A 12,469-nucleotide genomic window follows, 5' to 3' on the forward strand; every position below is an offset into this window, starting at 1 on the left:
CCTGAATTGCATGGGAAACAGCATGAGCTTGAATGTTGCTTGAAGAGTTTGCATAAACTGTCGATCGGAAGCAAATTGGTCCTGCTTGTCCCCTTTTAGGCCAAACCTCCGCATCCTCTACTGCACAGTTTTACATGCTATAAAATGTCCTCCCTTGGTGTTTTCTCACATTTCTATTCATCAGAGGCTGGGATTCTTGTTTTGCCAGGGTACCTGTTCTTTCCCTGCCAATCCTAGCTAGACCCTTCCCCCTGAGATGCTAGTTTTCTACAGGCAAGGGATTTGATAGAGAGTGAGTGGAGAGGGAGACATGTTCAGTTATGTGAGTCCTCACCTATAATCTGGAACGGTAGCTCTTAGGCACGGCATTGTGAGAACTAGTCCCCAATAGCCAGCTTGGTGCAGTGGCTAAGAGTGGCGGCTTCTACTCCGGCAAGCCGGGGTTGATTCCCCACTCCTCCACATGAAGCCAGCTGGGTGTCCTTGGGCTCGTCAGGGCTTCAGTTCAAAGGCTGCCTGGTTCCCAGTTGCCATTCCCTCGCAAGACTTATTTTTGCCCTCATTTTGGGATGTGTTTTAAAGTGACTGTGCTCCAAAAGGCCACACTTCTATGAGCAGAGATTTCCCTCTTTGATTTACTCCCCCCCTTTCCCTGTAAGGTTGCTGCATCTCCCCGCCCCCCTGCTGCTGCAGGAAGAGAAAGATAAACAAGGAGCCTCACACTCCACTTGCCCCCCCCCCCCCACTTGCTCTGGCTGTAGACTCAGGACTAGTCAAAAGGCAGGAAATAAAGCACTCTCCAGCCTTGTGCTCCTTCAATGCCGGCTGGAGCTTCACCCGACCCCGACCCCCCATACCAAGTGGGAAGGAGACTGAGGATTGGGACAATGCAACTGCAGAAGAGCAGCGTATTTAAATTTGGGAGTAAAGGAAGGCTGTAGATACAGGCTCAAATCAACCAGAATTCAGTAAGATTTACATCGGGAAAAAATTAAGTGCAGACTATACCCTGGTTGGTGTAGGGTGGGGGGGAAGACTTCCCTCTCCCTCATTCCACACACTCTTAGATTGGAGGGTGCCACAATTGGTTTAACATGTTGCACAAGGGAGGTGGGCCTGGCTTCCTATTGTCTACGGAGAATGTCTAGGTGTTGAGACATGGAGTGGCAGAAGGAGAATGGGGGCCTTTTAATAAGATGAAGGTGCAGGAATGTCTGGGATTCTTCTCGGAGAGCCAGCTGCAACCCAACCCAGGTCATCCCATGCTTGAGGGCTACGGAGCTATGCAGCTTTGAAAACACCTTGCCTGCAGAATCTATAAAGCAGCACCCAGGGTCTTATTGTGAAATGTTGAAATGGGGTTGGGGGGTGGAGTACCCACCATCCAAATCTCTCATTGGACAGAGAATGAGCAAAAACAGAGGCAAGGCTTTTACCTAATGGGCAACACGTTTTCTTAGAGAAGGTATAGAATCTGTAATTCCTCTCCTAAGACCTTTTAAAAAAAATCCTGGAGGCAGCAAATTATACGGGCTGCTCCTTAAAGAGTTTAAAGCCTAAGATTACGAGGCCTGAAGGTCACATTTTAATTTTTTTTTCTGATGCCAAAAATGCTGCAGTTAAAGACCAGAAACATTTAGTACCTTTTGACGCCAGCTGTGCAAGGGGAGAGCCAGCTTGGTGCAGCGGTTAAGAGCTGGCTTCTAATCTGGCCAGCTGAGTTTGATTTCTTGCTCCTCCACATGCAACCATCTGGGTGACCTTGGGCCAGTCACAGTCCTGTTAGAGACTGTTAGAGCGGGAAGGATCCCTGGCATTGAGGGATCCCGGGCATTTAGTTGTAATCTGGTGCTGCAACTGTTCCAGAATTTGCAAGACTGACTCAGCTCTGTCTCAGAGCTGGTGCCTTGAGGATTATACTACGCTGCCTTCGGCTGAGCCAAATCCGTGTTCCATCTAACCCCGGCAGAACCGGGCATACCAAATTAAATATATATGTGAGGTTTATTCCAGTTGCATAACTTGGTTTCCTGGTTGCAGAAACCGATTTGAGGTTGTTCAGAAAAAATACCCTTGATAGTAATGCCAAGAAATATTGTTGTAAGGCAAGGGGGTAACCTTGGTGATGAGGGCAATGCTGCATCTTCAGCATCTTAAGGTGGCTGCGCCATTACCTGCCAGGTAGTGCGTCCTTTCCATGGCAGTGATTTCCTGTAGCCAGTAGAAGAGTTTCTCAGAGGAATTTGTCTCCTGCAGCAAGCAGTACAGGTGCGACAACTAGCACAGATGAATTTGTTTCCACTGCCACCTGTAGACACTCCTGGTAGTATCTAATAGCAGGTGTCGATTCTCTTTCTCTTGGAAGCAATTCCCCTGTTGAGCATTTTTGTGCTTTCTCCGCACACACTGTCATTCGAGTCGATGTTGACTTAAGATGTAGGGAAGAATATATTTCAGACATCCCGTTAGTGTGTTTTGTACTATTTTTGGCAAGTAGGCAGTCTAGATGCTAAATTTCTCTGAGAGAAGGATGGCAACTGTTTGAAGGAGATACTGGGATTCTTCAGCGGAAGCTTTCTAAGAATCTTAAGTTCTGTAGACAGATAGCTGGATTTCTGCAACCTGTGCCAACCATGCAAATGTGGACAAATGTCTCTTATTTTGCACCACTGATTCTGCAGTGGTTCCTCATTTGAACGGCACATTCTGCTTCCACTGTGGGGCGGGAGCACGAAGGTATTGGACCACTAAAATGATATTTGCATTCTGTACATGTTTAAGCATCACCTTACAATCTAGAATCTTAATGCTTTAAAAAAAAAAACACCTCTTTCTTATTCTGCTGTTGCACGAGTGGTCTTCCATCTAAGCTGCTGATCATTCCCTCTGCAGGGCCCAGAAACTTGGTAGGGTTGTTGTTTATATCAGTCTTTCTCAACATTTTGACTGTTGGGAAACTCCTGAAACATTCTTCAGGCTTCAAAACCCCCCGGAAGTGGCGCAATTGTGCAGAATATGGTTGGGAAGCAGAGCTGTGGACACGCCCACCCAGCGCCCCTCCTCTTCCCACCCCCTCCAGGCCCATCATTGGCCATTTTGGGAGGGGGCTTGAGTTGACATGATCATATATGCTGATACCACCCGATAAATGTTTAACAAATTTTAAAAATGTTTTTAGAAATTAATCCACACCCATTCAGGGAACCCTTCCAGGGCCATCACGAAACCCTGGCGGAGAAAGCCTGGTTTATAAAAATCCCGAAAAAATGAGAGAGGAGATTCTTAGAGAACTGAACCATGCAGCCACCCTCTGTTGGTGCAGAACTGCAAAAATGGATGCAGCTCAAAGTAGTAGGGAAGGCAATCTCTCCGATTGGACTCGCTTCTTTTGGGGTAGAATCGTGTGGAGAAGCTTATTTGGCATTTCTGTACTCCATCAATCACATCCCCTCTCATCTGAAGTGTTGGGCAACTTTTAGGCTCTCTATTCCCACAATAAGTCCTAGTTGAGCTGCACCAAGCTTGCCCTCACAGCAGGGATGTTTTGGAAGAAGATCTTTATTTCCTTCCTGTAATGAGTCTCCCTTTAAAAGCGTGCATGTAAAGGGGGGAGGAGAGTCGGCCAAATTCATTCTTTCCAGCGAGCCTGCAGAAGTTCTGACCCAAGTGGAATATAGTTTGGCCGCCATAAAAAGCCGGTTCCAGAGATTCTTGTTTTCACAAAGTGCCTGGGACTGCCAAACAGCAGGAAAAATCCTCAAGTGTCCGCTGGCCCGCAATGTATTTATTTAAAATATATCTGCACTGTGCTTTTCCTAGCATTCAGAGCAGCTGAAACGAAAAACCAACGTCCTGAAATGCATTAAAATAATTGGGCTGCAAATGTGCTTTCCACGCGGGCAAAGCATTGCACGAAAGAGCTTCCATTCATCAACACGCATGTGCATAGCTGTTCATGACATCCCACCTTTTAGCACTTCTGTGATGTCACAGCACTTCTGTGATGTCACAGCAGGACACTTTGTCTAGCACTTCTGTGATGTCACAGCAGGACTGTTTATTGAACCTCCTTTTCTAAATGAGCTGCACAAACTTGAGCAAGGTCAATACCCTGCTAAGCCTTCAGACGTCATTGGGTTTGGTGAGGCATGACACTTCTTAGGATTTCGGTGTAGGTCAGGCGGCCGTGCCCGCAGACCTCCTCTAACATGGCGCTCGCACTCCTTGGAGACTTAAACTTTTATCTGAGCTATTAAAAGCGGGCATGAGTAACGCTAAAGCAATAATTGATCTGCCAGGGAAAAAGACCAAAATGGGAAATTAAGATCTTCTTAAAAGTATATTGTTTGCACAGCGAAATTGCTTTCCTTGAAAAGGACGAACATTTCAAGTCCAATTGAAGTGTTAAAATGATTCGAGATGTGTAAATGTGTGTTTTAAAAAAAGGAGGAACTTGGAGTCATAAACCTCTGGGAATAAGGCATTCGCTCCTGGCTATCACTACATCTTGTCGTGATGAAGCTTTCTGCTAATGGAGAAAGGTGTTTTCCAGTTGAGAAACTCTTCCTGCGATGTAGGAAGCCCTTCTCCCCCGGGAAAGGACTCGGGAGAAGGGAGTTCTGTTTTCGGAACCGCAGGACCACTTTGCTTCTTGGCCTAACTGTTGTGTAGAAGCATCATTAACGCTTGCCTCTTTTTTTATTCCCGACCTCTGACCTGTGACTCCTCCCCCTCCCCTTGACCGAACCCTTGTCATTTGCCCGTTAACAGGCCCGAGACTTTCAGACCAGGCATGGAGGATTATGATATCAGGTCCGCCGCCAGCATTTTAGCCTCGGTTAAGGAGCAGGAGGCTCGCTTCGAGCGGCTCACCCGGGCCCTTGAGGAGGAACGGCGCAATGTCTCCCTGCAGCTCGAACGCGCCAATCAGCCCTCCGAACGAGTGAGCGTGTGCAACATTGGCAATGGCCAGCCCCTGGCAACCGCCTGGCAGCAGCTGGTCCTGCAGGTAAACCACCTGCTCGCCTTTATTTGTCCCTTTGCGTCTGTCCTCAGGATTGGTTGCTCATCCTTTATTCCACCTTCCCACCATGGAGCACTGGGCGGCCTTCTAAATGGCCTCTCGCTCTTTTCCATGTTGCAGAATGCCCCGTTGGGTGTGTGTCATCCATGTATCATTGTGTACCACGATGTGCGATTTTGTGAAATATCATTTCTGGGAGTCTAGGATCTGTTCAGTTCATTGCATGCGGTCTTAATGTGAGCCAGAGACGATTGTGTATGGCGTCTTGGGGCACGGGGTGTGTTTGGTCTGTAGTCTCCTTCCTAACTCCTTCTCATCGGAGAATGGTCACGCACACAGAAAAGGTGTCCCACATTGTTCTACAAAGCCTGGGATTTATTGGTAAGGAGAAATGGTGCTTCCAGATCTTGGTGTCTTTATTGGATGGATCTGTCTCAATGAGGTCTGTAGTCTTGAATGCAGAGCAGAGTGTAGCTTTCGTTTCTCGTTGCTAATTTCTTAGCTCTTGAAGTCTCTATTGGGTTTCCCATTGACACAAATGGAAGACATGTATATACTTAGCATACAGAATGTATCTTGTGTTTTCATGTCTAAAGAATTGCGACCTGAAGCCTGGGTAAATGATTGAAATCATGCAAAATTCTCCATGTGATTCCTCTTCATGGTGTACCATGTTCTTGCTTGTTGTGAGAAGGAGCAAAGATGCTATACAGGATATAGAAGCCCAGCAGCAGACTGTTGGATGTCCATCTCAGTTCTTAGTTCCTGAGATTTCTTCAGTCACACCCCGCAGTTTTTCAATCCCATCTTCACAGCCCAGAGGAGTACTTTAAGAAAAAGCATCCTTTTAAGTTGGACTATCATTTCTCAACTTTTTTTTTTTTTTTACTGTTGAGAAACCCCTGAAATATTCTTCAGGTTTTTGGAAACCCCCCAAATGACATGATCATGCAGAAGAGGGTTGGGAAGCAGAGCGGTGTACTTGCCCACCCAGGGACCCTCCCCTTCCCACCCCTCCAGGCCCATCATTGACCATTTTAGAATGGGTCAACATGACCATATGTGGTCCTATCACCCGATAAATGTCTAACAACTTTTTAAAAAATATTTTTAAAATAATTTACTCCCACCCATTCTGGAAACCCTTCCAGGGCCGTCAAGAAACTCCACGGTTTCACAAAACCCTGGTTGAGAAAGCCCAGGTTAGATTATCTCATCCAGCCTCTGGTTTCTCCCTGCAGTCACCCCTCCAGGCCCATCATTGGCCATTTTAGAATGAGTCAACATGACCATAGGTGGTTCTATCACCTGATAAATGTCTAACAAATTTTTAAAAAATATTTTTAAAATAATTTACTCCCACCCATTCTGGAAACCCTTCCAGGGCCATCAAGAAACTCCATGTTTTCACAAAACCCTGGTTGAGAAAGCCCAGGTTAGATTATCTCATCCAGCCTCTGGTTTCTCCCTGCAGTCAACCAGAAATCCTCAAAGATCTTCAGCTGGTGCACTGAGGCCAATGCCTCTCTCATGAGGGTCCCTCTAACAACTGCTGACCAGAGGTAAACCGCTTTGGAATCTAGAGATACCCCTGCTCAACTCACTCCTCCATGAGGAAGGGGAGCTTGCACCCTGGACGATCCGGTGGGCTGTATTTGGATTGGGGGGTGCTCGTTTGATGCTGATGTCACAGAGTTTGGTTCCGGTTTGGTTTAGCATTGTTGCCAAGAGGCTGCTTCTGGTATCGACGGAACCCTGTATTTTGATCCATCGTTGACGGACCAACGGGAATGATCTTCCCATGACTATTATAAATGGTTAGGTTTTTGCAAAGTGGAAGCGCATCCAATACTGTGGATTTACGAAGCGTTCCACAAGATTAAGAAGCCCAGTGGAGGGGGGGAAAAAAGAGAATTTAGACAGGACATCAGCTGTATTGTCTAATGATGCAACGATTGATCCTGAAATGTCACAGGAGTGATACAATTATGGGGCTTTTCTGGGTTGGGGGGAGGATCCAGCCCGGCAGTGCACATTCTCATGACTAATTTGGGGTGGGGAAAGGAGGATTCTCGCACTTCATTTCCCTAGCACAACCCCTCCCTCTAAACCAGGGGTAGTCAAACTGCGGCCCTCCAGATGTCCATGGACCACAATTCCCAGAAGCCCCTGCCAGCGAATGCTGGCAGGGGCTTCTGGGAATTGTAGTCCATGGACATCTGGAGGGCCGCAGTTTGACTACCCCTGCTCTAAACCAACAAAAAAAAACCCAAACCAAAATCTTGAACATTGTCGCCAGGATCGGGAAGACAAAAGCGCACATAAAAATAGAGGCAAAACGACAACCTCAGAACAGGCCGTGTTGTCAATGGGGTAGAAAGCGCCGCCTCCCCGTCCATTGTTCTCAAAATGCTTAGTCATTCAAATTGTGCTCGTTCGTGTAGCAACTAGAAACTGCCGTCTCCTAAGCAATAATGGCTGGGCCGCTGACTCATGAATCAGAGCTGGAGGGCTAGAATGCGTTCTGTGCAGAGGTCACACAATAGCCTGTCTCGTGGGAGCTACATCAGCTGCCACCGGGCTTCCCGGCTTTATTCCCAGTGCTGGTAATCAAAGATTTAAACAGTGGCCTGGAGGTTTAAATGAATGTCTCCTCCGGAACATCCCCTATGAGATCCGGAGAGACATGGAAGAGAAAGTGTTGGGCTAGGATCCTGAAAGAGTCGGGTTTGAATCCCCATGTTAGCTGTGCAGGTGTCCTCGGGCCAGACTCGTGGAACATTCTTCAGACTTCAAGAAACTGCAGAAGTGGCACGATTGTGCAGAATATGGTTGGGAAGCAGAGTTGTGGACATGCCCACCTGGGGCCCCTCCCCTTCCCACCCCCTCCAAGCCAATCATTGGCCGTGGGGAGGAGCAGGTTGATAGGACCATATACGGTCATATCACCTGATCAGTGTTTAACACATTTAAAAAATATATTAAAAATCAACTCCCACTTATTTAGAAAAACCTTCCAGAGCTGTCAAGAAACCCCAGGGTTTCACAAAACCCTGGTTGAGAAATCCCGATCTAACCTACAGACTTGTGGTAAGAAAATGGAGGAGAGGAGAGCTGTTTTCTAAGCCACTTTGGGCTATTGCTGGGGAAAAAAGCAGAATATAAATGAATAAAGGCGTCCATGCAGAACGTAAACTCACATGCACTCTTAAGATCTGCGGAGAAGATCCAACAGCATGTGCAAACTTCTGCCGCGGTGAACGTGAGATGGAAGGAGAAAAGGATTGGTCTGTTCTGGACCTTCCAGGTCAGGGCTCATGGAGGTCACACTCGGGAGGGGTAGGGGGGGACGACAGTGGAAGCAGCCGGTTCCCTAGCTTGTGGCCAAGCCCATTAAGCCGGGAGGAGAAAGGCTATGGTTCCCCTCCGGAATGCCCATGGAATCCTTGCTGGGTTTTTGGAGGTGGAGATGTTCAGAGGTGATTGCCATTGCCTTCCCATATGAAGCAGCCCTGGACATACTAAACCAGGGGTAGTCAACCTGTGGTCCTCCAGATATCCATGGACTACAATTCCCATGAGCCCCTGCCAGCAAACGCTGGCAGAGGCTCATGGGAATTGTAGTCCATGGACATCTGGAGGACCACAGGTTGACTACCCCTGTACTAAACAAAGTTGACCTTGCCTTGCTTTCCTTCTGAGTTCTGACAAGATAGGGGTAACCTGGCCCATCCAGGTCAGCGCCACATCACCTAGTACCTGATTCGTTTAACTGGAGATGCCAGTGATTGAACCGGAGACCTTCTGCTTGTGAAGTAGGTGCTCTGCCTGTGAGCCGTGTCTCTTCCCCTGGCAGCCCCAGGAGTCCTGGCCCCGGAGATGTGCTTTTACGTTGCGGTAGGCTGCAGGTGTTCCCGCCTCCCCTTTCTCCGGGCTGCAGAGAAGATCTTGGGATCTAGAGGCCCCCAGGAGGAAAGACGTGTGTGTACGTATACAAGGAGGAAGCCTGTCATCAGCACCTTCCAAAATCTGGAACTTATTTTTGGTTCAAGAAGCGTCAATCCCAAACTGGGTCTAAACGGGAACAGCCCGACTCTCTTGCATGCTCTGCATTTTTCACCAGCGTCTTGTTTTTCTTGGACGAATTTGTTCCCTTATATTTCTATTTTGGGGTATCACTTGTGAATTCATGTCTAGCTGGAAATACCTCCTGTGCTAAACCATTGTTATATTATATATATATATCAGGAGTGGTGTGAGGATTTAAGGGGCCCGTAGCTCCAGGGCTAGTTTAAGGATGCCCGTGGCCCTAAAGGTAAAGGTATCCCCTGTGCAAGCACCAGGTCGTGTCTGACCCTTGGGGTGACGCCCTCCAGCATTTTCTTGGCAGACTCAATACGGGGTGGATGGCCAGTGCCTTCCCCAGTCATTACCGTTTACCCCCCAGCAACCTGGGTACTCATTTTACCGACCTCGGAAGGATGGAAGGCTGAATCGACCTTGAGCTGGCTGCTGGGATCGAACTCCCAGCCTCGTGGGCAGAGCTTCAGACTGCATGTCTGCTGCCTTACCACTCTGCACCACAAGAGGCTCTTTCGCGTGGCCCTAGCACAGTACAAATGCGATGGGAGCAACCAGTTTGGAGATGGAAGGGTCCCCCCACACACACCCACAGTGGAAAGGGGTGTCACTTTGAGTGTCCTTAAAGAGGAGAAAAGGGGGAAGGAGGGAAGCTACAGCCCAGACTCCTGTGGGAGCGGAAGGCATCGTGTGGGGCCCCTGGAAGCGTGGGCCCCGTAGCACATGTTACATGGATAAACCAGCCCTAAAATAAGAAGTCTAAGCTGCTAAGGTTTTAAAGCCAAAGTTTGGAAGTGCCAGAGGAGAAGCTTGATGTCACAAAGATCGAAAGAGTAGAACAGCACTAATCGCCACCCCTGAAGGATCTTCATCATAACGCTGTTTAGTTTGCTGGCTGCGGAAGGCACAGGCCGAAAACCTCCCCCTGACGCCGTGCGGTCCACGGGCATCCCTTGCCAGGGTTTTATAGGGAAGCAGGAAGTCGAGATTAACGGCCTCGGAATGCTTCTTCCTCCCTCGGACGCTTATTGTTTGATGGATGCAGCCAGCTAGCGATAGCCCTTAAACAGTGGAAACATTTCCGAAGGGAGGCGGAAGCACGGAAGAAACGGGGGCGGGGGCGGAGAGGGGGAAGGCAGGGGAAGGGGGAAAGATGAAAGAGGGGACCTTGCCTTACAGACTTGCCTCCTCTAAAAATAGACAGGAATCTACGTGACGCGACTTCCTCATTGGGCCTTTGTGCCATTGGCTCCGGGCTGCCTACGCCCCCCTCTCTTGTGGGAAGGGGCAGGTCACACCCGACTAAGTTGCCAGCGGACTGAAGTGTTTTATCTTCTCTCATCATATCCCCTTCCCTCCTGGTAGGGTAAAGGGCCACCGCTCAGGGGCAGAGAATCTGCTTTTGCATGCAGAAGTCTCTGTTTCCAGCACTGCTGTTTAAAAGGACGAGGTAGAAAAGGCTGTGGAAAACTTCTACAGGGGACGCGGCAGAGCCAGAGGAGACCACGTCTTCTCAACCACGGTTTCGAGAACCCCTGGGGTTTCTTGATGGCCCTGGAAGGGTTTCCTGGATGGGCGAGAGTTAATTAATGTTTATATATTTTAAAATTTGTTAAGTGTGTATTTTTTTATATGACCATATATGGTCATGTATACCTGCCCTCTCAAATGGCCAATGATGGGCCTGGAGGGGGTGGGAAGGGGAGGGGCTCCAGGTGGGTGTGTCCACAGCTCTGCTTCCCAACCATATTCCGCACCATAGAGTTGGAAGATGCCTCCAGGGTCCTCTAGGCCAGAGATAGTCAACTTGTGGTCCTCCAGATGTCCATGGACTACAATTCCCATGAGCCCCTGCCAGCAAATGGGCTCTTGGGAATTGTAGCCCATGGACATCTGGAGGACCACAGGTTGATTACCCCTGCTCTAGGCCAAACCCCTGCAGAATGCCCACCTACAGGAACCCCAATTCCATGCCCAGATGATCCCGGGTAGAATCATCAGAAAATCAGAGAGTTGGAAGGGACCTCCAGGGTCATCTAGTCCAACCCCCTGCACAATGCAGAAAATTCACAATTACCTGCCCACCCACAGTGACCCAAATTCCATTCTCAGATGATGCCCCCCCCCCAAAAAAAAACAGAATCCCTGGTCAGTCTGGCCGGGAAGAAATTTACCTCCTGACCCCAAAGTGGTGAAGGGCATTTCCCTGGGCATGCAAGAAAAGGCCACAAGAGCCAAGCTCAGACACTGTCCCTTCTGCCCACCCACCCACAATCTGCCTAAATTCTCACAATCAGGTTGCATAAAGCAGTTCTGAACAAAGAGACGTGCATTTGGCCTTGACCAGGGCCAGGTCCGGAAAGAAGAGCTTCCCTCTCTCAATTCCCTTGTCATGATCCTTAAGGGAATTTAATTTTGAAGGATGTGTTGCAAGGAGGACGTTGCATGGTGACAACCCAAGTGGGCTGTGGGGAAGGGAAATGGGCCAGACTCCTCCCTCTCCCCTCTTCTCTCTCTCCCATCATCGCGAGCCAGCGTGGTGTGGTGGTTAAAGGACAGTGGTGGTTAAAGAACTGGGTTTTGATCCCCCACTTCTCTCCCACACGGGCCAGTGACAGATCTCTTAGAGCTGTTTTCACAGAGCAGTTCTCTCAGAGCTCTCTCCGCCCCACTTCCCTCACAGAGTGTCTGCCATGGGGAGAGGAAGGGAAGGCGATTGTGAGCCGCCTCGAGACTCCTTCGGTCAGTGAAAAGCAGGGTATAGAAACCCTACTTCTTCATAATCTTCGCAATGAGGCTATGAATCGGAGGAGAGAATCTGGGCGCCAATTAAAACCAAGCCAGCAGAGAGACAAAGTCAAGGAGGGCTAAACATTTCCTGGGACTGCCCCCGCTGTGTGGAAGCATCCTCCAGAGGAGGCACAGCAGATAATCGAATTGCTAAGATTCCAGAGGAACCTTCCTGTTTACATTGGCCTGTCCCTCCCGGAAAACCCCAATTTATATACATAAGCAAACAATGGATCTTCCTGGCATTATGTGTTGTTGGTCAGTTTTGGTTTAAAGGCCTCTTGTGGCGCAGAGTGGGAAGGCAACAGACATGCAGTCTGAAAGCTCTGCCCATGAGGCTGGGAGTTCAATCCCAGCAGCTGGCTCCAGATTGACTCAGCCTTCCATCCTTCCGAGGTCGGTAAAATGAGTACCCAGCTTGCTGGGGGGTAAACGGTCATGACTGGGGAAGGCACTGGCAAACCACCCCGTATTGAGTCTGCCATGAAAACGCTAGAGGGCGCCACCCCAAGGGTCAGACATGACCCGGTGCTTGCACAGGGGATACCTTTACCTTTACCTTATTACACAGCGTGG

At 48.9% G+C, this 12,469-nt stretch overlaps 1 protein-coding gene across 9 annotated transcripts in view; it reads left to right on the top strand.

The window, feature by feature from the left end:
* Positions 1-12,469, top strand: part of ARVCF (ARVCF delta catenin family member) — a 377,274-nt gene that overhangs the window by 152,637 nt on the left and 212,168 nt on the right. For 6 of the 9 annotated variants that reach the window (XM_077308988.1, XM_077308989.1, XM_077308986.1 and 3 more), the window contains one exon: positions 4,771-5,008. The exons of the other annotated variants lie outside the window; for them this stretch is intronic. In XM_077308988.1, the coding sequence (XP_077165103.1) occupies positions 4,793-5,008 (216 nt within the window). In that variant the 5' untranslated portion in view covers positions 4,771-4,792. The remainder of the gene's footprint in view (positions 1-4,770; positions 5,009-12,469) is intronic. 9 annotated transcript variants of the gene reach the window in all.

Source organism: Paroedura picta, chromosome 13, assembly GCF_049243985.1.
Source record: "Paroedura picta isolate Pp20150507F chromosome 13, Ppicta_v3.0, whole genome shotgun sequence".
Classification (NCBI taxonomy): domain Eukaryota; kingdom Metazoa; phylum Chordata; class Lepidosauria; order Squamata; family Gekkonidae; genus Paroedura; species Paroedura picta.